Source organism: Salmo salar, chromosome 14 (genome assembly GCF_965601325.2).
Source record: "Salmo salar chromosome 14, fSalSal1, whole genome shotgun sequence".
Lineage (NCBI taxonomy): Eukaryota > Metazoa > Chordata > Actinopteri > Salmoniformes > Salmonidae > Salmo > Salmo salar.
Genome location: NC_138304.1, coordinates 1,472,688 through 1,499,918, shown reverse-complemented (window position 1 = coordinate 1,499,918; position 27,231 = coordinate 1,472,688). Strand labels below are relative to the sequence as shown.

At 40.9% G+C, this 27,231-nt stretch overlaps 1 protein-coding gene across 2 annotated transcripts in view; it reads left to right on the top strand.

The window, feature by feature from the left end:
• klhl18 (kelch-like family member 18) overlaps positions 1 to 27,231 on the top strand; it is a 99,251-nt gene that overhangs the window by 4,583 nt on the left and 67,437 nt on the right. Inside the window, exons 3-4 of one of the 2 annotated variants that reach the window (XM_045693785.2) lie at positions 12,171 to 12,311; positions 22,318 to 22,516. In XM_045693785.2, coding sequence (XP_045549741.1) covers positions 12,171 to 12,311; positions 22,318 to 22,516 — 340 coding nt within the window. The remainder of the gene's footprint in view (positions 1 to 12,170; positions 12,312 to 22,317; positions 22,517 to 27,231) is intronic. The other variant, XM_045693786.2, reaches the window with a different exon arrangement.

The window sequence follows — 27,231 nt, the reverse complement described above, 5'->3', positions numbered from 1 at the left end:
AGAAGGAAGAACTGGAAGCATAGAAATAGCACACATAGAACATATCTACCACTTTTTAAACTTGCTTTCAATGAGAATGTCAGATCTGTAACTATACATTTCTATGTGAATTTGGTCGGGTCACCCAAAAAGTTACATATTAAAGTTAAGTTGATTCCTTCCTCGAAGCACCCCAATGAATATGCATGCGTACCTGTATGAAACAAGAAATCAAACAAAATCTAATTTTATTTGTCTCCTGTGCCGAGTACAACAGGTGTAGACCTTAGTGTGAAATGCTTACTTACAAGCCCTTAACCAACAATGCAGTTCAAGAAATAGAGTTAAGAAAATATTTACTAAATATACTAAAGTAAAAAAAAAAATCAGATCTATCAAAAAGTAACATGACATTTACATAACAATAACGAGGCTATATACAGTGGGTACCGGTACCGAGTCAATGTGCCGGGGTACAGGTTAATCGAGGTAATTTGTAAAGTGACTGCATACAGTGAGGGAAAAAAGTATTTGATCGCATGCTGATTTTGTACATTTGCCCACTGACAAAGAAATGATCAGTCTATAATTTTAATGGTAGGTTTTTTTGATCAGTGAGAGACAGAATAACAACAAAAAAATCCCAAAAGCGTTATAAATTGATTTGCATTTTAATGAGGGAAATAAGTATTTGACCCCTCTGCAAAACATGACTTAGTACTTGGTGGCAAAACCCTTGTTGGCAATCACAGAGGTCAGACGTTTCTTGTAGTTGGCCACCAGGTTTGCACACATCTCAGGAGGGATTTTGTCCCACTCCTCTTTGCAGATCTTCTCCAAGTCATTAAGGTTTCGAGGCTGACGTTTGGCAACTCGAACCTTCAGCTCCCTCCACAGATTTTATATGGGATTAAGGTCTGGAGACTGGCTAGGCCACTCCAGGACCTTAATGTGCTTCTTCTTGAGCCACTCCTTTGTTGCCTTGGCCGTGTGTTTTGGGTCATTGTCATGCTGGAATACCCATCCACAACCCATTTTCAATGCCCTGGCTGAGGGAAGGAGGTTCTCACCCAAGAGTTGACGATACATGGCCCCATCCACCGTCCCTTTGATGCAGTGAAGTTGTCCTGTCCCCTTAGCAGAAAAATACCCCCAAAGCATAATGTTTCCACCTCCATGTTTGACGGTGGGGATGGTGTTCTTGGGGTCATGGGCAGCATTCCTCCTCCTCCTCCAAACATGGCGAGTTGAGTTGATGCCAAAGAGCCCCATTTTGGTCTCATCTGACCACAACACTTTCACCCAGTTGTCCTCTGAATCATTCAGATGGTCATTGGAAAACTTCAGACGGGCATGTATATGTGCTTTCTTGAGCAGGGGGACCTTGCGGGCGCTGCAGGATTTCAGTCCTTCACGGCGTAGTGTGTTACCAATTGTTTTCTTGGTGACTATGGTCCCAGCTGCCTTGAGATCATTGACAAGATCCTCCCGTGTAGTTCTGGGCTGATTCCTCACCGTTCTCATGATCATTGCAACTCCACGAGGTGAGATCTTGCATGGAGCCCCAGGCCGAGGGAGATTAACAGTTCTTTTGTGTTTCTTCCATTTACGAATAATCACACCAAATGTTGTCACCTTCTCACCAAGCTGCTTGGCGATGGTCTTGTAGCCCATTCCAGCCTTGTGTAGGTCTACAGTCTTGTCCCGAACATCCTTGGAGAGCTCTTTGGTCTTGGCCATGGTGGAGAGTTTGGAATCTGATTGATTGCTTCTGTGGACAGGTGTCTTTTTTTACAGGTAACAAGCTGTGGTAAGGAGCACTCCCTTTAAGAGTGTGCTCCTAATCTCAGCTCGTTACCTGTATAAAAGACACCTGGGAGCCAGAAATCTTTCTGATTGAGAGGGGGTCAAATACTTATTTCCCTCATTAAAATCCAAATCAATTTATAACGTTTTTGACATTTTTTTATTTTTTTGTTGTTATTCTGTCTCTCACTGATCAAAAAAAACCTACCATTAAAATTATAGACTGATCATTTCTTTGTCAGTGGGCAAATGTACAAAATCAGCAGGGAATCAAATACTTCTTTCCCTCACTGTAGATAATATTCAGCGAGTAGCAGCAGTGTAAAAACAAAGGGGGCCTGGGGTTCAATGTAAATAGTCCGTGTGGCCATTTGATTAGTTTAGTTGTTCAGCACTCTTATGGATTGGGGGTAGAAGCTGTTAAGTAGCTTTTTGGTCCTAGACTTGGTGCTCTGGTATTGCTTGCCATGCGGTAGCAGAGAGAACAGTCTATGACTTGGGTGACTGGAGTCTTTGACAATTTTTAGGTCTTGGATGTCAGGAAGCTTGGCCCCAGTGATGTACTGGGCCGTTTGCACTACCCTATGTATTGCCTTCCGGTCAGATGCCGAGCAGTTGCCATACCAGGCGGGAATGCAACTGGTCAGGATGCTCTCGATGGTGCAGCTGTAGAACTTCGGGGGACCCATGCCAAATCTTTTCAGTCTCCTGAGGGGGAATAGGGTTTGTAGTGCCCTCTTCACGACTGTCTTGGTGTGTTTGGACCATGGTTGTTGGCGATGTGGACATCAAGGAGCTTAACTCTCGACCCGCTCCAGCCCTGTTGTTAATGGGGGCCTGTTCGGTCCTCCTTTTCCTATAGTCCGTGATAATTTCCTTTTGTCTTGCTCACATTGAGAGGTTGTTGTCCTGGCACCACACTGCCAGGTCTCTGACATCCTCCCCATAGGCTGTCTCATCATTGTCGGTGATCAGGCCTACTACTGTTGTGTCATCAGAAAACTTAACAGTGTTGGAGTGTGCTTGGCTAAGCAGTCGTAGGTGAACAGGGAGTACAGGAGGGGACTAAGCACGCACCCCTGAGGGGCCCCAGTGTTGAAGTTCAGCGTGGCAGATGTGTTGTTGCCTACCCTTACCACCTGTGGGTGGCCCGTCAAAGTCCAGGATCCAGTTGCAGGTGTTTAGTCCCAGGGTCCTTTGCTTAGTGATGAGCTTTGTGGTGCACTATGTTGTTGAACTCTGAGCTGTAGTCAATGAATAGCATTCTCACATAGGTGTTTCGAAAGGGCAGTGTGGAGTGCGACTGCGTCATCTGTGGATCTGTTGAGGCGGTATGCGAATTGGAGTGGGTCTAGGGTTTCTGGCATGATGGTGTTGTGAGCCATGACTAGCCTTTCAAAGCACTTCATGGCTCCCGACGTGAGTGCTACGGGGCGGTAATCATTTAAGCAGGTTACCTTCGCTATCTTGGGCACAGGGACTATGGTGCTCTGCTTGAAACATGTAGGTATTACAGACTCGGCCAGGGAGAGGTTGAAAATGTCAGTGAAGACACTTGCCAGTTGGTCCGCGCATGTTTTGAGTACACATCCTGGTTATCAGTCTGGCCCTGCAGCTTTGTGAATGTTGACCTGTTTAAATGTCTTGCTCACATTGGCTATGGAGAGCGAGATCACCCAGTCGTCCGGATCAGCTTGTGCTCTCATGCATGCTTCAGTGTTGCTTGCCTCAAAGCGAGCAATAAAGGGAATTAGCTCGTCCAGTAGGCTCGCGTCACTGGGCAGCTCGTGGCTGGGTTTCCCTTTGTAGTCGTAATAGTTTTCAAGCCCAGCCACATCCGACGAGCGTCAGAGCCGGTGTAGTAGGATTCAATATTAGTCCTGTATTGACGCTTTGACTGTTTGATGGTTCGTCTGAGGGCATAGCGGGATTTCTTAAAGGCGTCCGGATTAGCGTCCCGCTCTTTGAAAGCCGTAACTCTAGCCTTTAGCTTGGTGCGGATCTTGTCTGTAATCCATGGCTTCTGGTTGGGGTATGTACGTACAGTCACTGTGGGGACGACGTCATCGTCGTCGATGCATTTATTGATGAAGCCGGTGACTGAGGGGGTATACTCCTCAATGCCATTGGATGAATCCCGGAACGTATTCCAGTCTGTGCTAGCAAAACAGTCCTGTAGCTTAGCATTTGCGTCATCTGACCACTTCTGTATTTAGTGAGTCACTGGTACTTCCTGCTTTAGTTTTTGCTTGTAAGCAGGAACCAGGAGGATATAATTATGGTCAGATTTGCCAAATGGAGGGCGAGGGAGAGCTTTGTATGTGTCTCTGTGTGGAGTAAAGTTGGTCTAGAGTTATTTTTTTTTCTTCTTGTTGCTCATATGACATGCTGGTAGAAATCAGTTCAAACGGATTTGGTTGCCTGCATTAAAGTCCCCGGCCACTAGGAGTGCCGCTTCTGGATCCACATGTTCTTGTTTGCTTATGGCCTTATACAGCTCGTTGAGTGCAGTCTTGAATCCTACTTGAATCCTACTTGAATCCTCTGACGCTCGTCGTATGTGGCTGGGCTTGAAAACTATTGCGCACTGTGGTGGTAAATAGACTGCTACGAATGTTATCGATGTGAGCTCTCTTGCGTTCAGTCTGCATGGTCAATGCAGCACATGCGACAATGTAGATGACGTTGTTGCTTCCACTTTGCTTCTTAATGTAAGTCCACAAGTGTTCTATAATTACACTTAGTTTGTTTATGTCTGCAAACAGTTAGTTTGTCTTTTCTTAGCAAGTTTTAGCTAAATCGTGATAGCCGCTAGCTAATAAATGTACTGAGTCAGAGAAAATGTAGCTAGATGTACAGCCTGATACCAGTGATGGTGTAGGCCTAAATCAGCATGTTGTTTGTGCAACAGTATCTTCTAAATCAAAAGGAATAGGTTAAGCATGAATATGTTGGCTACATGAAAAAACATTGAATGTAGCCAAACATTGTAGGGTCCCCTAGGAAACAATGAACAACACTCTGGTACCTACCATGTCATCCTTGGCATTTTAATTAGTTGTCATGTCAACTATTTGATTTATTAATCAACTGGCCTCCGGACTATTACTTTACATACCCCCCATATTGTTTTGTACACTGCTGCTACTTGTCGTTATTATCTATGCATAGTCACTTCACCCCTACCTACATGTACAAATTACCTCAACTAACCTGTACCCCCGCACACTGACTCGGTACCAGTACCACCTGTATATAGCCTTGTTATTGTGTTACTTTTTACAATTTATTTTATTTTTTACTTTATTTTTTGGGGTTAATATTTTCTTAACTCTTCTTTAGGGTTGCACATTTTGGGGAATATTCAGAGGTGGAAACTTTCCGTGTGAATATATGGGAATTAACGGAAATGTATATAAATTAATATTAATACCATTTAAGTGTCGATGTTTTTTGCATCGGATAGATTTACAATATCATATGGAGACAGAAACATAAACCTTTTACCTTAAGTAGATATAATTGCAAATGATTAAATCCTTCCAATAGAAATAAAAAAACGATTTCGTTACGAATTTAACTTGAATTACATGAGTTGACTCTTCACATGAGATGATTTCACTGAACAACAAAAGAAAGGAAATATTGAATGATCCCCATTGATCCATCGTATCTCCCAAAAACGTTTTCAACATACATCTGTAAAATAATAGTCTAGAAACTATAGCTTTGGTTGTCTTCAGGCTTCCTTGTCTTCTCCCTGGACCTCCTCAATGTTCACTTCTTGAACATCAGACTGAGGCCTCATCTTCACTGTCACTTTCCAACCTTGTTGAGGATGGCTCGTTGTCAGGCTCAAAAAGGCTCAAATTTGCCCAGATGGCCACCAATCTTTCAACCTTTGTATTGGTCAGCCTGTTGCGTGCTTTGGTGTGTCATGCCCAAACAAGGACCAGTTGCACTCTGAGGCGGCTCATGTTGGTGTGATTTGGAGGATGGAGGCAACAGGGGAAAGAACCTCAGATCCACAAAGTCCCTTCCACCAGGTGGCTGATGAGATATGTTGGCATGACTGCAATATTGCATCTCCATCCCAAAGCCCTTGCTTGGAAGTGTACATCGCCAGACTGCCAAGAACCTTGCCCTCATCCAGACCAAGGTGGTGAGACACGGTATTGATGACACCATAGGCCTTGTTGATCTCTGCACCAGACAGGATGCTCTTGCCAGCATACTTGGGGTCCAACATGTACGCTGTGGCGTGTATGGGCTTCAGGCAGAAGTCTTCACACTTTTTGACGCATTTCAGAACTGCTGTTTCCTCTGCTTGGAGCAACAGGGAAGTGTGCAGGCAGTATGGATTTCTTCTCTTATGACTGCAAGCAGAGTCTGAACTTCATACAGGATGGCATTGTCTCCCTCAATCCGTGCAATGGCTACTGCTATAGATTTCAGGAGTTTTAAGCTGCTTACCACTCTCTTCCAAAATACATCATCCAGGAGGATCCTCTTGATGGGGCTGTCCATATCGGCAGACTGTGATATGGCCATTTCTTGGAGAGACTCCTTCCCCTCCAGGAGACTGTCAAACATGATGACAACACCACTCCAACGGGTGACCTGTTGCAACATCTACAACCACTGTGATCATTATTTGACCCTGCTGGTCATCTATGAACATTTGAACATCTTGTCCATGTTCTGTTATGATCACCACCCGGCATAGCCAGAAGAGGACTGGCCACCCCTCATAGCCTGGTTCCTCTCTTGGTTTCTTCCTAGGTTCCGGCCTTTCTAGGGAGTTTTTCCTACCCACTGTGCTTCTACACCTGCATTGCTTGCTGTTTGGGGTTTTAGGCTGGGTTTCTATACAGCATTGTGTGACATCAGCTGATGTAAGAAGGGCTTTATGAATACATTTGATTGATTGTTGAACTCTGCATCCAGCAAATTAGTAAATAAAGTGTGTCTGGTTGGAGGGGTGTATGCTGGGCGAAGAACATTCAGAAATCTCTTCCTTTACACATTGTCTGTGAGCATCAGAGATGAACCAGTTGCATACACAGCTCGAGCAAGACATTAATCAGCATTTCTCTGACTACGTTCCTCCATTGAGTAAAAAAAACTTCTGATTCCAGGAGGACCATGAGCTGTTGCTATCGATAAGGTGTCTGATTCATCATTTTCACCTCAAATAGAGGTGAAGGGACTTTTGTCAGAGGTTACTTGTTGTGAGCGCTGAGGAAACTGTATGCACTTGGCCAGATGATTCTGCATCTTTGTTGCATTCTTCACATATGATTTGGCACAGTATTTGCAAATGTACACAGCTTTTCCTTCTACGTTAGCTGCAGTGAAATGTCTCCACACATCAGATTGTGCCCGTGGCATTTTCCTGTAAAGATTAGAAGAAAAAAATTGCAATTCCATGTACAGATAAATAGTTAAGCAGTTACATTAAACAACTCCTTTGTAAGATACATTTCAAAAAAATGAAACGTATGGAAACAAGTGAATTAACACTCCTCAGTTAGCAGGCTCAAGCAAGCTAAAACCCACATGGTAGCAAAAACTAACTTGCAGAAATTGTTAACCTCTCTAGGGCCGGCGGGACGAAATCGTCCCACCTACGTAACAGCCAGTGGAATCCTGTGGCGCGTTATTCAAATACCTTAGAAATGCTATTACTTCAATTTCTCAAACATATGACTATTTTACACCATTTTAAAGACAAGACCCTCGTTAATCTAACCACACTGTCCGATTTCAAAAAGGCTTTACAACGAAAGCAAAACATTAGATTATGTCAGCAGAGTACCCAGCCAGAAATAATCAGACACCCATTTTTCAAGCTAGCATATAATGTCACAAAAACCCAGAAGACAGCTAAATGCAGCACTAACCTTTGATGATCTTCATCAGATGACACACCTAGGACATTATGTTATACAATACATGCATGTTTTGTTCAATCAAGTTCATATTTATATCAAAAACCAGCTTTTTACATTAGCATGTGACGTTCAGAACTAGCATATCCCCGCAAACTTCCGGTGAATTTACAAAAAATTTACTAAATTACTCACGATAAACGTTCACAAAAAGCATAAATTATTTTAAGAATTATAGATACAGAACTCCTCTATGCACTCGATATGTCCGATTTTAAAGTAGCTTTTCGGTGAAAGCACATTTTGAAATATTCTCAGTAGATAGCCCGGCATCACAGGGCTAGCTATTTAGACACCCAGCAAGTTTAGCACTCATCAAAGTCAGATTTACTATAAGAAAAATGTTATTACCTTTGCTGTCTTCGTCAGAATGCACTCCCAGGACTTCTACTTCAATAACAAATGTTGGTTTGGTTCAAAATAATCCATAGTTATATCCAAACATTAGCGTTTTGTTCGTGCGTTCAAGACACTATCCGAAAGGGTAAATAAGGGTGACGAGCATGGCGCAATTCGTGACAAAAGAATTCAAAATATTCCATTACCGTACTTCGAAGCATGTCAACCGCTGTTTAAAATAATTTTTTATGCCATTTTTCTCATAAAAAAGCGATAATATTCCAACCGGGAATCTGTGTTTAGGTAAACAGACGAAATAAAATAAAGCATTCGGTCGACTCGGGCACGCACCTAAGCCCATAGTACTCTGATCGGCCACTTGCCAAAAGCGATAATGTGTTTCAGCCAGAGGCTGCCTCGATATCGTTCAGCTTTTTCCCGGGCTCTGAGAGCCTATGGGAGCCGTAGGAAGTGTCACGTTAGAGCAAAGATCCTCAGTCTTCAATAAAAAGAGCCAAGATGAAACACAACTTGTCAGACAGGCCACTTCCTGCATGGAATCTTCTCAGGTTTTGGCCTGCCATTTGAGTTCTGTTATACTCAGACACCATTCAAACAGTTTTAGAAACTTTAGGGTGTTTTCTATCCAAAGCCAATAATTTCATGCATATTCTAGTTACTGGGCAGGAGTAGTAACCAGATTAAATCGGGTACGTTTTTTATCCGGCCGTGTCAATACTGCCCCCTAGCCCTAACAGGTTAACAAGTTAGAAATGATTTAAACACACTTCTGTAGGCTACTATTTACTAGTTAACAAAAAATCATGTATGTCATATCAAATATATTCACCCCACCCTGTATTGTAACCGAAACTTACCAGAAAGCATGTAGTCCTTGGCTCAGACAGTGTGTTAGTGTGAGCTCAATAGCATCTCATTAGTGTGCAAGATCTTGAGAATCAGCTGTACATGTGATGGAAGAATGCGCTGTGCAGGCAGAGTGTTGCAATTCCATTGAATTGGGGATAGTCTAACCAAAATATGCCACAAGACATAGAATTGCCTAATGTGTATCGACCAAAAGGGGTTCACTGTTATAAGCTAACGTTTTTGATGAATTTAAGCAAAATTCCCCAAATTCCCGGGCTTAACTTCCCATGGAAATTTGAAGTTTCCGACCCTTTGCACCCCTACGCTTCTTGAACTGCGCTGTTGGTTAAGGGCTTGTAAGTAAGCATTTCATGGTAAGGTCTACACTTGTTTTATTCTGTACATGTGACAAAGATTGATTTGAAACAACACTGTATTCAAAGTGCCCACTATTATTTATATTCTAACTATAGAATTAGAATAACATTCAATTTCCATGATTCCAACAGTTCACCCAAGTGTTTTGATATAAATCGCAAGTCAAATTGCAAGTTCAACATTTGGTTAAAAATAAGGCCTTTTTTTGCCCATATTGTGCAGCCCTACGTAGCAGTGTGGAAATGAGTGCTGAAATGAGTGCAGAAATGCAGGTAATTATTTTTGTTTGAAGTTGAATTGAACAGTATAAAACAATCAGAATGGAGAAAGACTCGTTGAAATCACTTAGAATGTATGTGTTGCCTCGCTAGGGTCACACACTACTCAGAAATCTAATTGTGTACTTTTAATCAAAAACATAAAATATTGTCAAATACCGCCATACTGTAACAAATTTGGAAAATACCGTGATATATTTTGGCCATAATGCCCAGCCCTATGATTCATTTCATTGTTTCATGCAAGTACACAATTGTAATCATTGGGCTAGCTTCCAGATAGCTTGCAGGTGCGTCGAAGAGGGAATGAACTTCAAAAAAGACAATTTTATAGAAAAGGTATTTACTTTATTTACAGCAGTACAGCTGTAAATTAGGGGAGGGTTTGGCCAGTGGGGCTTTACTTGGCTCATCGCTCTCTAAAGAGCGAGGCTAGCCCCTGTCACGAGTTTTAGTGTTTCCTCTGACACATTGGTGTTGCTGGCTTCCTGGTTAAGCTGGCGGGTGTTAAGGAGCACGGTTTGACAGGTCATGTTTCAGAGGACTCATGACTCCACCTTCACCTCTCCGGAGCCTGTTGGGGAGTTGCAGCGATGAGAGAGAAAAAAGGGGGTAAAATACTACAACAACAAAAACATGCCTATTTACTCTGTTCCATCTGACTGCTCAATCCACTGTCTAATAAGCCCAGCTAGGCAAATTATAAACTTCATCTCCACTATAAAAAGCATCTAGACATTCTCACATTTCTTTTAAACTAACATTTCATTTTCAATAGCGAAGATTTGTATAAACCCTGCTGTCTGTCTGTCCGACATTTGCAACATTGTTTCAATAATTTAATTCCATTCCATAGTAATGAATGTGTCCTGGGAGTGGGGTTAGATGGACAGGTAGGTAGCTTTTCTCAACCAATCAAAATCATGAATCATTAATTTTTATTGTTATACAGTTGAAGTCGGAAGTTTACATACACTTAGGTTGGAGTCATTAAAACTCGATTTTCAACCACTCCACAAATTTCGGGTTAACATACTATAGTTTTGGCAAGTCGGTTAGGACATCTACTTTGCATGACACAAGTAATTTTTCCAACTATTGTTTACAGACAGATTATTTCACTTATAAATTTACTGTATCACAATTCCAGTGGGTCAGAAGTTTACAAACACTAAGTTGACTGTGCCTTTAAACGGCTTGGAAAATTCCAGAAAATGATGTCATGGTTTTAGAAGCTTCTGATAGACTAATTGACATCATTTGAATCAATTGGAGGTGTACCTGTGGATGTATTTCAAGGCCTACCTTCAAACTCAGTGCCTCTTTGCTTGACATCATGGGAAAATAAAAATAAATCAACCAAGACCTCAGAAAAAAATGTGTAGACCTCCACAAGTCTGGTTTATCCTTGGGAGCAATTTCCAAATGCCTGAAGGTACCACGTTCATCTGTACAAACAATAGTACACAAGTATAAACACCATGGGACCATGCAGCCGTCGTACCGCTCAGGAAGGAGACGCATTCTGTCTCCTAGAGATGAACGTACTTTGGTACGGGGAAAAAAAATTATGAAATGTATGCATTCACTACTGTAAGTCACTCTGGATAAGAGCGTCTGTTAAAAGAAATACTAAAAATGTGCAACTCAATCCCAGAACAACAGCAAAGGACATTGTGAAGATGCTGGAGGAAACAGGTACAAAAGTATCTATATCAAATTTATTTTTTTTTTTTTTTTTTTATATCCACAGTATAACGATTCCTATATCGACATAACCTGAAAGGCCGCTCAGCAAGGAAGAAGCCACTGCTCCAAAACCTCCATTAAAAAGCCAGACTACAGTTTGCAACTGCAGAAGATCGTACTTTTTGGAGAAATGTCCTCTGGTCTGATGAAACAAAAATAGAACTGTTTGGCCGTAATGACCATCATTGTTTGGAGGAAAAACGGGGAGGCTTGCAAGCCAAAGAACATTCATGTCTTCATGAATTCATGTCTTTTTCATCCATATTTGAAATAACTTGTTGAAAATGACACTGTCAAGAAGTATAATGACCATGTAAGCCAGATAGGCCTATCACATACAACCCTTATATCAGTCAAAAAGACGGTGTCTTGTCCTACTCCTGAAATCTGCTGCTGCGTTTAGCCCAGTTATCAGCAACAGAACATTGGGGTAGGGGCATGTCTGATGTCAATGTGTGTGCAATTATAATGATGTATGAAGATTATATATAATATAAACATACTGTTGACACGCAAGCTATGGTATAATGGAATGTGTTGCCTTGTGTGGTAGGTTTTGACATTAATGTAGGTATCATAACCAGCCATAAATGAACACAATATATGTCACAAGTATAAATATGTCAAGACAATGTTATGACCATATTATAACAGCTAATGATAAGTTATGTCAGCTGTTATGACATGGTTATGCCAGTGTTATGACTTTGGTTGTCAAGTAAAGTGTTGCCAAAGTAACTAATCGGGGGGGTTGTTTCTGTACTGGGCCACAGTACTGCTCCCTTACATCAGGTGTCCTTTCTTTTTTCCCCCTTGGCAGTGCACTTGAAGCTTTGATCAATTTTGCGTATAATGGCCATGTGGCCATCGACCAGCAGAACGTCCAGTCCCTGCTGATTGGAGCCAGCTTTTTGCAGCTGCAGAATGTCAAGGATGCCTGCTGCTCCTTCCTTCAGGAAAGGTGTGTTCTCACACACGCATTATACACGCACACACACATTTAATTGGTCCTTGAGAAATGTAAATGCATGTGCCATGTGTTGGCTGATTTATATTGATTGATCAAGAGAGAACCTTGTTTAACTTTTTCCTCCCTCACGTCACGTTTGGGCTGCTCAAACCACTGAGGCATTTAAAACAGGCCTTAAGACTCACCTCTACCAGCTGGCCTGCCCTTCCTCTTATATTTGATTGTTGCGTTTTTTATATATATATATTTAACACTAAACATTCTAAGCTGTGGGGGGGATTTCCTCCCTCCTACAATTTTTGCGCCGGTTTTGGGCTCAAAAGAAGTGCTTCGTCCTCTTACGTCCGGCTGGCCACTTCATATTCTGCTGTGTTTTGTTTACTGCACCCAATGTTCCCGGACTAAATCATTTGGCTATATTTAGCCTACAGATATAGATTTGATATACATCTATACATCTTGATGAGGAATGCTTTTCCAACTGTCTTGAAGGAGTTCCCACATATGTGACCGAATGACCACCTTGATTCAGTCTTATGTAGCAAAATTTGAAGTTGTGTTTTTTACATTGGATAAAAGCAGAGACACAGAGCTACACAATTGTATATCATACACTGCATTTGAGGAACAATGGGAAAGTAATTCTGCTTTGAAAGTTGATCAACTTGTAACCTCACTTGAGAAAATTGTCTTTTTCAATGTTTTGGTACCAACTGGAGAGCTCTTCTTTGTCTGCACCCCTTCAGCATCGTTCACACTCTTTTAAGCTTTAGCCCGACCATCTCTTTAAGGGTTGATCTGAGCGTTCTGTACTAACAGCTTTGGTGCTTGACTGCTAACTGGCTAAGTTGATAGCTACTTCCAGACACAAATGAGAGAACAGCTCACTGAACATTACTTGCCCTAGCAGAGCTGGTTAGGCTGTTCTCATGCTATCCAGAGCGTTGATGACTGTAACTGTGCTGCTGGCAACAGTTTAATTACGATTTTTTTATTTCCCAACGTTTACTGACACCGGCCATATTCAACGGGTGTTGAGCGTTTGTAACTAAATCAGTTATTCTGCGCTTTTGCACACTAAGACGAGAGTCCCCCGAAATCGGAGTAGATGGCCAGACTGAATTTACGAACGCACCCGAAATGGTTACTTGCGTAGTGGAGTCTTGTGTTAAGACATGTAGGTAAGTAGCTAGCTAACAATGAACCATAACCCCATGACGTTACTACCCGGCATGAATCTGCAGGTAGCTAACCAACCAGGTATATCTCTAATAATTTTATATCAATGACATGGGCACATGTAGTTGTTTAGAATATAATATATACAGTTGAAGTCTGAAGTTTACATGCACTTAGGCTGGAGTCATTAAAACTCGTTTTTCAACCACTCCATACATTTCTTGTTAACAAACTATAGTTTTGGCAAGCCGGTTAGGACATCTACTTTGTGCATGACATGTCATTTTTCCAACAACTGTTTACAGACAGATTATTTCTTATAATTCACTGTATCACAATTCTAGTGGGTCAGAAGTTTACCTTTAAACAGAAGTTGTGCCTTTAAACAGCTTGGAAATTTCCAGAAAATGATGTCATGGCTTCAGAAGTTCTGATAGGCTAATTCACATCATTTGAGTCAATTGGAGGTTTACCTGTGGATGTATTTCAAGGCCTACCTTTCAACTCACTGCCTCTTTGCTTGACATCATGGGAAAATCTAAAGAAATCAGCCAAGACCTCAGAAAGAAAATCTATTGAATAAACGGAATATACGGATATATTGAAGCAACATCTCAAGACATCAGTCAGGAAGTTAACGCTTGGTTGCAAATGGGTCTTCCAAATGGACAATGACCCAAAGCATACTTCCAAAGTTGTGGCAAAATGGCTTAAGGACAACAAAGTCAAGGTATTGGAGTGGCCATCACAAAGCCCTGACCTCAATCCCATAGAAAATGTGTGGGCAGAACTGAAAAAGTGTGTGCGAGCAAGGAGGCCTACAAATCTGACTCAGTTACACCAGCTCTGTCAGGAGGAATGGGCCAAAATTGCCCCAACTTATTGTGGGAAGCTTGTGGAAGGCTACCCAAAACGTTTGACCCAAGTTAAACAATTTAAAGGCAATGCTACCAAATACACTTAACCTCTATGGGCTAGGTGGGACGCTTGCGTCCCACCTACGTAACAGCCACTGGCAGCCTGTGGCGCGATTTTCAAAACCTTAAAAATCCTATTACTTCAATTTCTCAAACATATGACTATTTTACAGCTATTTAAAGACAAGACTCTCGTTAATCTAACCACACTGTCCGATTTCAAAAAGGCTTTACAACGAAAGCAAAACATTAGATTATGTCAGCAGAGTACCAAGCCAGAAATAATCAGACACCCATTTTTCAAGCCAGCATATAATGTCACCAAAACCCAGAAGACAGCTAAATGCAGCACTCACCTTTGATGATCTTCATCAGATGACAACCCTAGGACATTATGTTATACAATACATGCATGTTTTGTTCAATCAAGTTCATATTTATATCAAAAACCAGCTTTTTACATTAGCATGTGACGTTCAGAACTAGCATACCCCCCCGCAAACTTCCGGGGAATTCGCTAACATTTTACTAAATTACTCACGATAAACGTTCACAAAAAGCATAACAATTATTTTAAGAATTATAGATACAGACCTCCTCTATGCACTCGATATGTCCGATTTTAAAATAGCTTTTTGGTGAAAGCACATTTTGCAATATTCTAAGTACATAGCCCAGGCATCACGGGCTCGCTATTTAGACACCCGGCAAGTTTAGCACTCACCATAATCATATTTACTATTATAAAAGTTTGATTACCTTTTGTTGTCTTCGTCAGAATGCACACCCAGGACTGCTACTTCAATAACAAATGTTGGTTTGGTCCAAAATAATCCATCGTTATATCCGAATAGCGGCGTTTTGTTCGTGCGTTCCAGACACTATCCGAAATAGTAAAGAAGTGTCGCGCGCATGGCGCAATTCGTGACAATAAAATTCTAAATATTCCATTACCGTACTTCGAAGCATGTCAACCGCTGTTTAAAATAAATTTTTACGACATTTTTCTCGTAGAAAAGCGATAATATTCCGACAGGGAATCTCCTTTTCGGCAAACAGAGGAAAAAATCCCAAAGGCGGGGGCGGTCGGATCACGCGCCTAAGCCCAATGTCCCTTGATCGGCCACTTGAGAAAGGCGATAATGTGTTTCAGCCTGGGGCTGGAATGACGACATTCTGTTTTTTCCCGGGCTCTGAGCGCCTATGGACGACGTGGGAAGTGTCACGTTAGAGCAGAGATCCTTAGTAAATGATAGAGATGGAAAAGAAGTTCAAGAAATGGTCAGACAGGCCACTTCCTGTAAAGGAATCTCTCAGGTTTTGACCTGCCATTTGAGTTCTGTTATACTCACAGACACCATTCAAACAGTTTTAGAAAATTTAGGGTGTTTTCTATCCATATGTAATAAGTATATGCATATTCTAGTTACTGGGTAGGAGTGGTAACCAGATTAAATCGGGTATGTTTTTTATCCAGACGTGTCAATACTGCCCCCTAGCCCTAACAGGTTAATTAGTAGGTAAACTGCTGACCCACTGAGAATGTGAGGAAATAAATAAAAGCTTAAATAAATCATTCTCTCTACCATTATTTTGACATTTCACATTCTTAAAATAAAGGGGTAATCCTAACTGATTTAAGACGGGGAATTTTTACTAGGATTAAATGTCAGGAATTGTGAAAAACTGAGTTTAAATGTATTTGGATAAGGTGTATGTAAACTTCCGACTTCAACTGTATACGCTACCGTTCCAAATTTTGGGGTCACTTAGGAAATGTTTTGACCATTAAAATAACATCAAATTGATAACATTTTCTTAATTACCTGCGCCGAGGACTACAGGACAACCTTACAGTGAAATGCTTACTTACAAGTAGAGCTTACAAGTAGAGGTCGACCAATTATGATTTTTCAACGCCCATTATTGGAGGACCAAAAAGGTCGCTACCGATTAATCGGCCGATTTTTATTTTATTTATTTTTTTGTAATTACATTTTTTTTATTTATTGTATTTATATCTAATAATGACAATTACAACAATACTGAATGAACTTATTTTAACTTAATATAATACATCAATAAAATCAATTTAGCCTCAAATAAATAATGAAACATGTTCAATTTGGTTTAAATAATGCAAAAACTAAGTGTTGGAGAAGAAAGTAAAAGTGCAATATGTGCCATGTAAAAAAGCTAACTTTGAAGTTCCTTGCTCAGAACATGAGAACATATGAAAGCTGGTGGTTCCTTTTAACATGAGTCTTCAATATTCCCAGGTAAGATGTTTTAGGTTGTAGTTATTGTAGGAATATATATATTGGATGTTCTTATAGGCACTTATTATTGCCAGTGTAACAGTATAGCTTCCGTCCCTCTCCTCGCTCCTACCTGGGCTTGAACCAGGAACACATTGACAAAAGCCACCCTCGAAGCAGCGTTACCCATGTAGAGCAAGGGGAAACAACTACTCCAAGTCTCAGCGCGAGTGACGTTTGAAGCGCTATTAGTGCACACCCTGCTAAATAGCTAGCCATTTCACATCGGTTACACCAGCCTAATCTTGGGAGTTGACAGGCTTGAAGTCATAAACGGTGCAATGCATTGCAAAGGGCTGCTGGCAAAACGCACGAAAGTGCTATTTTGAATGAATGCTTACGAGCCTGCTGCTGCCTACCATCGCTCAGTCAGACTGCTCTATCAAATCATAGACTTAATTATAACATATCACACAGAAATACGAGCCTTAGGTCATTAATATGGTCGAATCCAGAAACTATCATCTCGAAAACAAAACGTTATTCCTGTTACATTGCACAACCTTCAATGTTATGTCATAATTACGTAATGTAACGGTTTTGACTTGAGGTTATAATTTATAGGGGTGCCAGGTAGGTTGTGCCTACCAGAGAAAATATTAGTTTCTCCTTTTAGTTTGATAGGGAATGAGTCCCATCTGGTCCGTCAAGTCTGCGCCAATACAAAGGACTCATGTAAAAGTCAGGATGGAAATACACTTTTCATAAACCCTTAAAACAATGGAAATAACTTCAAAACAACTATTCTTTTGCATGGTTGTATTAACAACATAAATGATCACACACCCACACATATAACAATATACAATAATGAGCTTTAAACAGGTCTGGTTCCTCCAGAAATGTCCTGTACCTCGGGCCTAAAAAGAGTCCAGCACGGTAAACAAGTTCAGGGAACTCAAGTGACCTTAGTCACGCAATGGTTGTCCGTTCATACAGTGTAGCGTAAACCCAGTGTCAATCATACAATGAAAAGAACAAATATTTTACCACACATTTCAATAAATCCTCAACTACAACTACATAAATCATCACGGTATACATCACACCAAAACAAATGAAATACCGTATACAAAAAATGTTGTAGTCCGTCGGTCAGTCAGAGAAGCCAATCCGCCGACAGATCTCCAGCGGAGAAAGGCCACGAAAACCAACGGAGAGGTGTAGTCCACAGATGCAAGAGTGGATCCGATCCTGGGTAGATTTTCTATTAGGCTACACAAAGCACACTTTTAAAGCAGCACAACAAACGGAAGAGAGACGCTTCAGAACTGAGGGTCGAACACATCCTCATTCATGTTTCCATCACAACTCCACTTTTGCGCAGCTGATGCTGGCTATTTAATTGGGAAATAAAGGGGAAGCGCCCTATTGGAAGGAGAAGCACTAATTAATTGAGAATTAAAGGGAAAGCGCCATATTGGAAGGAGAAGCACTGAGACGGTTCAGAAACATTCAGGGCCGTCACAGTAAGATTCTGGCAAGTTAGTTCGTAACGAGCCAGGCGGCCCAAACTGTTGCATATACCCTGACTGCGTGCAATGAAAGCAAAATGACACAATTTCACCTGATTAATATTGCCTGCTAACCTGGATTTCTTTTAGCTAAATATGTAGGTTTAAAAATACATACTTCTGTGTATTGATTTTAAGAAAGGCATTGATGTTTATGGTTAGGTACAGTCGTGCAACGATTGTGCTTTTTTTCGCAAATGCGCTTTTGTTAAATAATCCCCGTTTGGCGAAGTCGGCTGTCTTTGTTAGGAAGAAATGGTCTTCACAGTTCGCAACGAGCCAGGCGGCCCAAACTGCTGCATATACCCTGACTCTGTTTGCAAGAGAAGTGACACATTTTCCCTAGTTAAAAGAAATTCATGTTAGCAGGCAATATTAACTAAATATGCAGGTTTAAAAATATATGCTTGTGTATTGATTTTAAGAAAGGCATTGATGTTTATGGTTGGAGCAACGTGTACCTAAGCGATTATATGCAACGCAGGACAGGCTAGATAACTACACATGGTTGATGATATTACTAGTTTAACTAGTGAATATGACTGATTATTTTTTATAAGATAAGTTTAATGCTAGCTAGCAACTTACCTTGGCTTCTTACTGCATTCGCATAACAGGCAGGCTCCTCGTGGAGTGAAATGTAAAGCAGGTGGTTAGAGCGTTGGACTAGTTAACCGTAAGGTTGCAAGATTGAATCTCTGTACTGACAAGGTAAAAATCTGTCTTTCTGCCCCTGAACAAGGCAGTTAACCCACCATTTCTAGGCCGTCATTGAAAATAAGAATGTTTTCTTATCTGAGTTGCCTAGTTAAATAAAGGTTGTTTTTTTTTAAAAGTGGGAGACCCCAGTGCAGGACAAGTACATTAGTGTCTAGTTTGAGAAACAGACGCCTCACAAGTCCTCAACTGGCAGCTTCATTAAATAGTACCCACAAAACACCAGTCTCAACGTCAACAGTGAAGAGGCGACTCTGGGATGCTGTGATTTCCTGCAAGACAGGAATGGCAGTGTTCTGCCATGGCCAGCGAGGAGCCCGGATCTCAATCCCATTGAGCACGTCTGGGACCCGTCTGGGACCATCTCAAAGCAAGAACTGGTAAATCTGGTGCAATCCATGAGGAGGAGATGTGCTGCAGTAGTTAATGCAGCTGGTGGCCACACCATATACTGACTTACTTTTGATTTTGACCCCCCCCCCCCCCTCCTTTGTTCAGGGACACATTATTCAATTTCTGTTAGTCACATGTCTGTGGAACTTGTTCAGTTTATGTCTCAGTTGTTGAATCTTATGTTCTTACAAATATTTTCACATGTTAAGTTTGCTGAAAATAAATGCAGTTGACAGTGAGAGGACTTTTTTTTTTTTTTTTTTGCTGAGTTCATATAAGAGTAGGGAAAAAATTACCTAATTATGATGTGGGGCCTGGCAATGTTCCCTCAATGTTTTTGGGGTACTGGGCAAATTTTAGATCTTGTGAGCGGAAACTTGAACATTGTGAGAATTTTTTGCAACTTCCAGTGTGCGTTTACAGTTAACATTGAGGCTGTACCCTTAGTTTTAGACAGTAGTCAATAGGCTATTGTGGCTATTTTAGCATTATTTAAGCCTACCAACAAAACAATACAGCAAATCCCATAACATTTTCACATGGAAATATCTTTTCATTTCTATGATACAGCCCACAGGAGTGTGTATGAGGTGTTCAGGCCCACAGGAGTGTGTATGAGGTGTTCAGGCCCACAGGAGTGTGTATGAGGTGTTCAGGCCCACAGGAGTGTGTATGAGGTGTTCAGGCCCACAGGAGTCTGTATGTGGTGTTCAGGCCCACAGGAGTCTGTATGTGGTGTTCAGGCCCACAGGAGTCTGTATGTGGTGTTCAGGCCCACAGTAGTCTGTATGAGGTGTTCAGGCCCACAGTAGTCTATATGAGGTGTTCAATGCAGGCCTACATTGCATGAGACTTTTAAATATGTTTTTACATTATGAAGGGCTTGACAATAATTCATGATTTTTCACTTGGTCTGTAACACAATGGTCCAAATATGTGACTGTAAGTTGTATTGTGTTGTATGATGCAAGAAACCACTTGACAAAATAAAATGTTATTACCATAGAGAGAATTAGACAATGTAGGCTACCCCTCTGCCTATTGGCTTTTTGCATATTCAAGCCTGTCTCAAAATACAACACTGCCCCTTTTAATTAAGACAATTAAGTGGCACAGTGGTCTAAGGCACTGCATCTCAATGCTAGCGGCGTCACTACAGACCCTGGTTTGATTCCAGGCTGCATCACAACCAGCCGTGATTGGGAGTCCCATAGTGCGGCGCACAATTGGCCCAGAATTTGTTCTTAACCGACTTGCCTAGTTAAATAAATATTTCCACCGGACTGGCTTTTCAAAGACGCCTTGAAATGTAGCCTACACATTTTGTGCTCTTGTAGGAAGCAGTAACTTCCCATTGCTTACCTATACTTATAACTGGGCTGCTAACTAGCAAAGAATATCAACAATGTGCTCACGAGTGGATCTGAACTGATCTGAAAAGCGCAGATATGTTGATTCGATCACAGAAAAAACATTGCTCCATATAGTGCCATCTAATGGGGCGAACTCGGTGAATTTCAATCTCTTGCATCTCTGTGCGGCATGGCATTTCTTCTGCGCTGCAGTCCTGGAGGAGGTGCGCGGCCACGCGGTTTAGAGGGAACATTGGTGCCTGGCCAAGGGGAACTATTCAGGTTACCTGTAATTATGCAGTCCTAAGGAACTCTGCCATCTGCTGAGATTCCAAATGACAACAAATGTGTTATCATAGATTTTGATCAAAAAATCTTTGAGTTGAATGTCTATTTCAGACTCTAACATCCATAATGGAGGGTGTAACATCCATAAGTTGTTTTTCCTCTCTTAACGTAATGAAATGACAATTTTCAAAATGATCGTTTTTGTGTTTCCTTCCACATGGCAATCCATGTTTTGACTTACAAACTCAGACTTTTGCTAATATATTGAGTCTCCCCAAAAATCTTGTCCTTGTCATGTAACATCCATAACCCCAAGCACACATCAAAATCCACAAAGAAATTATTATTTGATCACAAAATCAACATTTTGCAATGGCCATCACTCTCCGGACTTGAACCCCACTGAAAACTTGTGGTTTGAATTGAAGAGGGCAGTCCATGAGGGCAAATCTGAAGGATCTCAAGCATCTGTAAAGAGTCTGTATAGGGGTCCTTCCCAATGTGTTCTCCAATCTCATAAGACATTTTAGAAAAAGACTCAGGGCCGTTATCCTCACAAGGGGAGGTTGCCAGGGGATTGAAAATAGGAGTAGCAATTATTTTGACACCTTTAAAAAAAAAAAAATACTTAAACATTAGGTCTTTCTCAGAGCAATTGTATTGGTATAAAATAATAACATTTTCCAATTTGTTTGAGCATATTAGCAAAGTATTTGTATAATTAATTTTCTACAGTCTTTTTTGCTCATCTTTATCAAGGGTGCCAGTATTTTTGGACCTGAAAATAAATAAATATATATTTTTTAAAATTTTTATTTACTGTAATATTTTCATTATTTCAAATTTTTATGTACTCTTAGATCATTTTTGTAATAAAAACATTTTCAAATGTAATAAATAATTATGTCCAAAGAAGGGTAGTGCTGTACTCGGCAGCACCACCTTATTTAAAATTCCTGGGGAGAACCCTATTACTAGCAGCACCCAACCCTTGTGGGTGGTAAATCATTGACAATTAATCATTTGATTCCTCATTTCTGCGAATCAAAAATGTGTTTTTCTGTTCAGCTTTTCTCTTTTATATGACAATAATATTCTCAACACTGGAGCATTTATAAAACTCCCAAAAGTCCTTGGCACTATAACCAAATTATTTTTCAATATTGTACACTTAGGGTGACATCTTGCATGAGCAAAATAACCATGACATTTAAAATTAACTGGAAGTTGCGAATAACTAATTTGAACTTTTGCTCTCTCTCTCTCTCTCTCTCTCTCTCTCTCTCTCTCTCTCCCACACCACCTCTATTTCACCCCAGACTTCACCCTAAGAACTGTCTGGGCGTGCGACAGTTTGCAGAGACCATGATGTGCACAACACTGTACGACGCGGCCAACAGTTTTGTCCACCAGCACTTTGTGGAGGTGTCCGTGTCTGAGGAGTTCCTCAGTCTCAGGCCAGAGGAAGTACTGGAGCTGGTGGGTTGTGACGAACTCAACATCAAAGCGGAGGAGCAGGTCTGTGGCTTTTATTGTCATTAGTGGTTCAAGCAGTGAAACATCGTTAAGCTATACCAAGGGACTCGGTATGCAAATTTGGAAAGCTCAAACCGCCCACCCTGTTTGAGATAGTCACACATTTGGTCAAATCCATTCAATTTAAATACATAGAAAAATAATTTCTCCAACTTCTCAAGAACATTTGCCATGATGGATTTTCCATAATTTTGACTTTTGTGAGCAACACTTGAAACATTTTATCACTCAATCTGTATACAGTGCCTTCGGAAAGTATTCAGACCCCTTGACTTTTTCCAAATTTTTGTTACTTTACAACCTTATTCAGAAATTGATCGAAAAAGTGACAGTGCCCACTTTTTCCTTTTGCTCCAGATAGTTCAAAAGTTCATTAAATATGCTTTTTTTTCTCAGCAATCTAAACACTATATCCCATAATGACAAAGCGAAAACACGGTTTTCGATTATATATTTATTATTATTTACATAAGTATTCAGAACCTTTGCTATGAGACTTGAAATTGAGCTCAGGTGCATCTTGTTTCCATTGATTCTCCTTGAGATGGTTCTGCAACTTGATTGGAGTCCACCTGTGGTAAATTCAATTGATTGGACATGATTCCCACAGTTGACAGTGCATGAATGGAGCAAAGTACAGAGAGATCCTTGATGGAAACCTGCTCCAGAGCGCTCAGGACCTCAGACTGGGGCAAAGGTTCACCTTCCAACAGGACAACGACCCTAAGCACAGGCAAAACAACGCAGGAGTGGCTTCGGGACAGTCTCTGAATGTTCTTGAGTGGCCCAGCCTGAGCCCGGACTTGAACCCGATCAAACATCTCTCGAGAGACCTGAAAATAGCTGTGCAGCAATGCTCCCCATCCAACCTGACAGAGCTTGAGAGGATCTGAAGAGAAGAATGGGAGAAACTCCCCAAATATAGGTGTCCCAAGCTTGTAGTATCATACACAAGAAGAATCAAGGCTGTAATCTCTGCCAAAGGTGCTTCAACAAAGTACGGAGTAAAGCTTCTGAATACTTATGTAAATGTGATATTTCATTATGGGGTATTGTGAGTAGATTGAGGGGGAAAAAAATATTTAATCAATTGTAGAATAAGGCTGTAACCTAACAGTGTGTAAAAAGTCGAGGTGTCTGAATACTTTCCTAAGGCAATCTGTGTGTGTGTGTATGTATGTATGTATGTATGTATGTATGTATGTATACTGTACCAGTCAAATGTTTTATAGCACCTACTCATTCAATGGTTTTTATTTTTTAATATTTTCTACATTGTAGAAAAATAATGAAGACATCAAAACAATGAAGTAACATATATGGAATCATGTAGTAACCGGAAAAGTGTTAGACAAATCAAAATATGTTTTATATTTGAGGTTCTTCAAAGTAGCCACCCTTTGCCTTGATGACAGCTTTGCACACTCTTTACTGTTATTCTACAATGTTGAAAATAGTAAAAATAAAGGAACTGTTGAATGAGTAGGTGTGTACAAACTTTTGGCTGATACTGCATGTGTATAAATAAAACAAATTATAATATGCACAAAACAAATTTAGGCAGCAGGGATCTTGATTCAGGAGGGGATTGATTCTCTGCTGTAACCAAGAAGCTTGACACGTGTGTGTGTGTGTGTGTGTGTGTGTGTGTGTGTGTGTGTGTGTGTGTGTGTGTGTGTGTGGTGCGTATGTTATCGTGTGTATGCATGTGCCTGTGTTTGTTGCTTCACAGTCTGTTCCCTAAGGCGTTTATTTTATCTGTGTTTTAAATCAAATTTTACTGCTTGCATCAGGTACGTGTTATGTGTAATAGAGTTCCATGTATTCAAAAAACGTTAATGTCTTCAGAGGCAATTCAGCTTGCAGCAGTCATAAAACCTATAACATCTAAAAATGTAAAATAAATAGCAAAGGATATTTAGAAACAAATAGGCAGGGTAAGTGCAATTTCATAGTGCAATTAGTCCAACATTTGTTACGTTGCAGAATTTCATTCGGAATAAAAGAGAATTTTTTTTTTTTTTTATTATTATTTTTTTTTTATAACCTGCGGTTGTCTGTACCTGTGTCCAGAGGGAAGGAGCTGGAATTCCTAGTGGAGTGGATGGGAAGAGTCAACCGCAATTTTTTTCTCCTTGTGGAGGGCTCTGCCCAGGTAGAGAGATGACAGTTCTTGCTGTTGCTGCCCCATGGTTTTTCCACAAGTCCTGACTATTTTGCCCAACCTATTTTTCTGTGCAGCCTTGATATTCCCCAACCAGCAGGTCAAGCAGTAGGACAGAATGCTCTCAATTAATGATTTAAAAAAGTTCAGTATCCGTAGGCCACAGACTGTATTTCCTTTCTTAAAAATAGCGTCAGTACACTGATCCCAGGACAGCTTGTTGTCAATGACTACCCCAAGGTATTTGTACTCCTCCACTATGTCAATGGGCTCACCTTTTATCAGTGATGGTGTGTGCATGGTAGTGTTCCTTCAAAAGTCAATCACCAGGTCCTTTGTTTTTATGTATTTAATATTAGATGGGATGACGACACCAGACAGTAAAATCATTCAGAGCCGATCCGTGCTCCGTCTCATCTGCTTTGAGAAGACTGACCAAAGCAGTATTGTCAGCATATTTGATCAGGTGGCGCCTTGGGAACCACTCTGGCAGCTGTCTGTATGTATAGTACTGGTGAAAGAACTCTGCCCTGTGGGGTTCCAACTGAAGTAGTGTGCACCTCCGCGTGTGTTGCCAACTCGTAGCTGCTGAGACCTATCAGTTAGGAAGTTGGTGATCCGTGTGATAAGCATAGCATCAAGTCCGAAGTCTCCTCTGTCTGTCTGCGAGGACCAACATAATAATTGTTAAATGCTAAGGAGAAATCTGCAAACATGATACACATGGTTTTACTGCCCTTTAAATGCATGTACAGCAGATGTAAGAGCAAAAGGATGGCATCTGTCCCTCTCTCTGACCGGTATGCAGGTTGGAGGGGGTCAAGAAGGTCTCGGGTGGCTTAATTATGCCTTGATGATCTTTTCAAGAGAGAGGTAAGAGCGACAGGTCTGTAATCATTTGATGCAGATTCGATGAGAGGTTTTTGGGACGGGTACAACAATAGATTGTTTCCAATGTATCCAGGGACTGCTGAAAGAGAGAGAGCAGAAGACACCGCTCAGCCGAGTGGAACAGTGTTTCAAGACAGGACCACTTATGTTATCAGGCCCCGGGTTCTTTCGTGCTCCAGTGCTTTTGAACAATCGTTGTACGACTTCCTAATCGATGACATCCTGCTCCAGACAGGCCAGGGGAGCGGGGTCGACCCCTGTTTCAAAACGGGTGAAGAACATTTTTTTTATTTAACCTTTATTTAACTAGGCAAGTCAGTTAAGAATAAATTCTTATTTACAATGACAGCCTACCTGGGAACAGTGGGTTAACTTGTTCAGGGGCAGAACGGCAGATTTTTACCTTGTCAGCTCGGAGATTCGATCCAGCATCCTTTCGGTCACTGGGCCAACGCTCTAACCACTAGGCTACCTGCCACCCCAGGTTGTGTGCCAGTAGTTCAAACAGAAAGCTTGGTGCATTCAACATGTCAATACTTCTTATAAATACAAGTAGTGATGAAGTAAATCTCTCCTCAACTTTGAGCCAGGAGAGATTGACATGCATATTATTAATATTAGCTTTCTGTGTACGTCCAATGGCCAGCCGTGCTGCCCTGTTCTGAGCCAATTGCAATTTTCCTAAGTCCTTTTTTGTGGCACTTGGCCACACGACTGAACAGTAGTCAAGGTACAACAGAACTAGGGCCTGTAAGACCTGCCTTGTTGATAGTGTTGTTAACCTCTCTTTGGTATGTGGGACCTGACCGTCCCACCTGCGGGACACATTATTCAACACCCAGTGAAATAGCAGGGCGGCAAATTCAAAACCACCAAAATCTCTCAATTCAAATTTCTCACACATACAAGTGTTATACACCATTTTATAGATAAGACCCTCCTTAATCCAACCACATTGTCCGATTTCAAAAAGGCTTTACTGCGAAAGCAAAACATTAGATTATGTTAAGACATCACCTTGACAAGAAAAAACGCACTGCCAATTTCCTAGCAAGAAGAGGCGTCACAAAAACCAGAAATACAGCTAAAATTAAGCACTAACCTTTGATCTTCATCAGATGGCACTCATAGGTCTTCATGTTACACAATACATGTATGTTTAGCTCGGTAAAGTTCATATTTATATCCAAAAACCCCATTTTTACATTGGCCCATAATGTTCAGAAATGTTTTTCCTTCAAAAACTTCCGGTGAATGAGCACATCAATTTATAGAAATACTCATCATAAACATTGATAAAATATTAAACTGTTATTCAAAGAATTATAGATAAACATCTCCTTAATGCAACCGCTGTGACAGATTTCAAAAAAGCTTCATGGGGAAAGCACACTTTGCAATAATCTGTACAGCGTTCAGACAACAGCAGGCAATACAGATACCTGCCATTTTGGAGTCATCTAAAATCATAAATAGCATTATAAATATTCACTTACCTTTGATCTTCATCAGAATGCACTCCCAGGAATCCCAGGTCCACAATAAATGTTGTTTTGTTTGATAAAGTCCATAATTTATGTCCAAATACCTCCTTGTTGTTTGCGCGTTCAGTAAGCTACTCCAAATGTAGGAAGTGCGACGA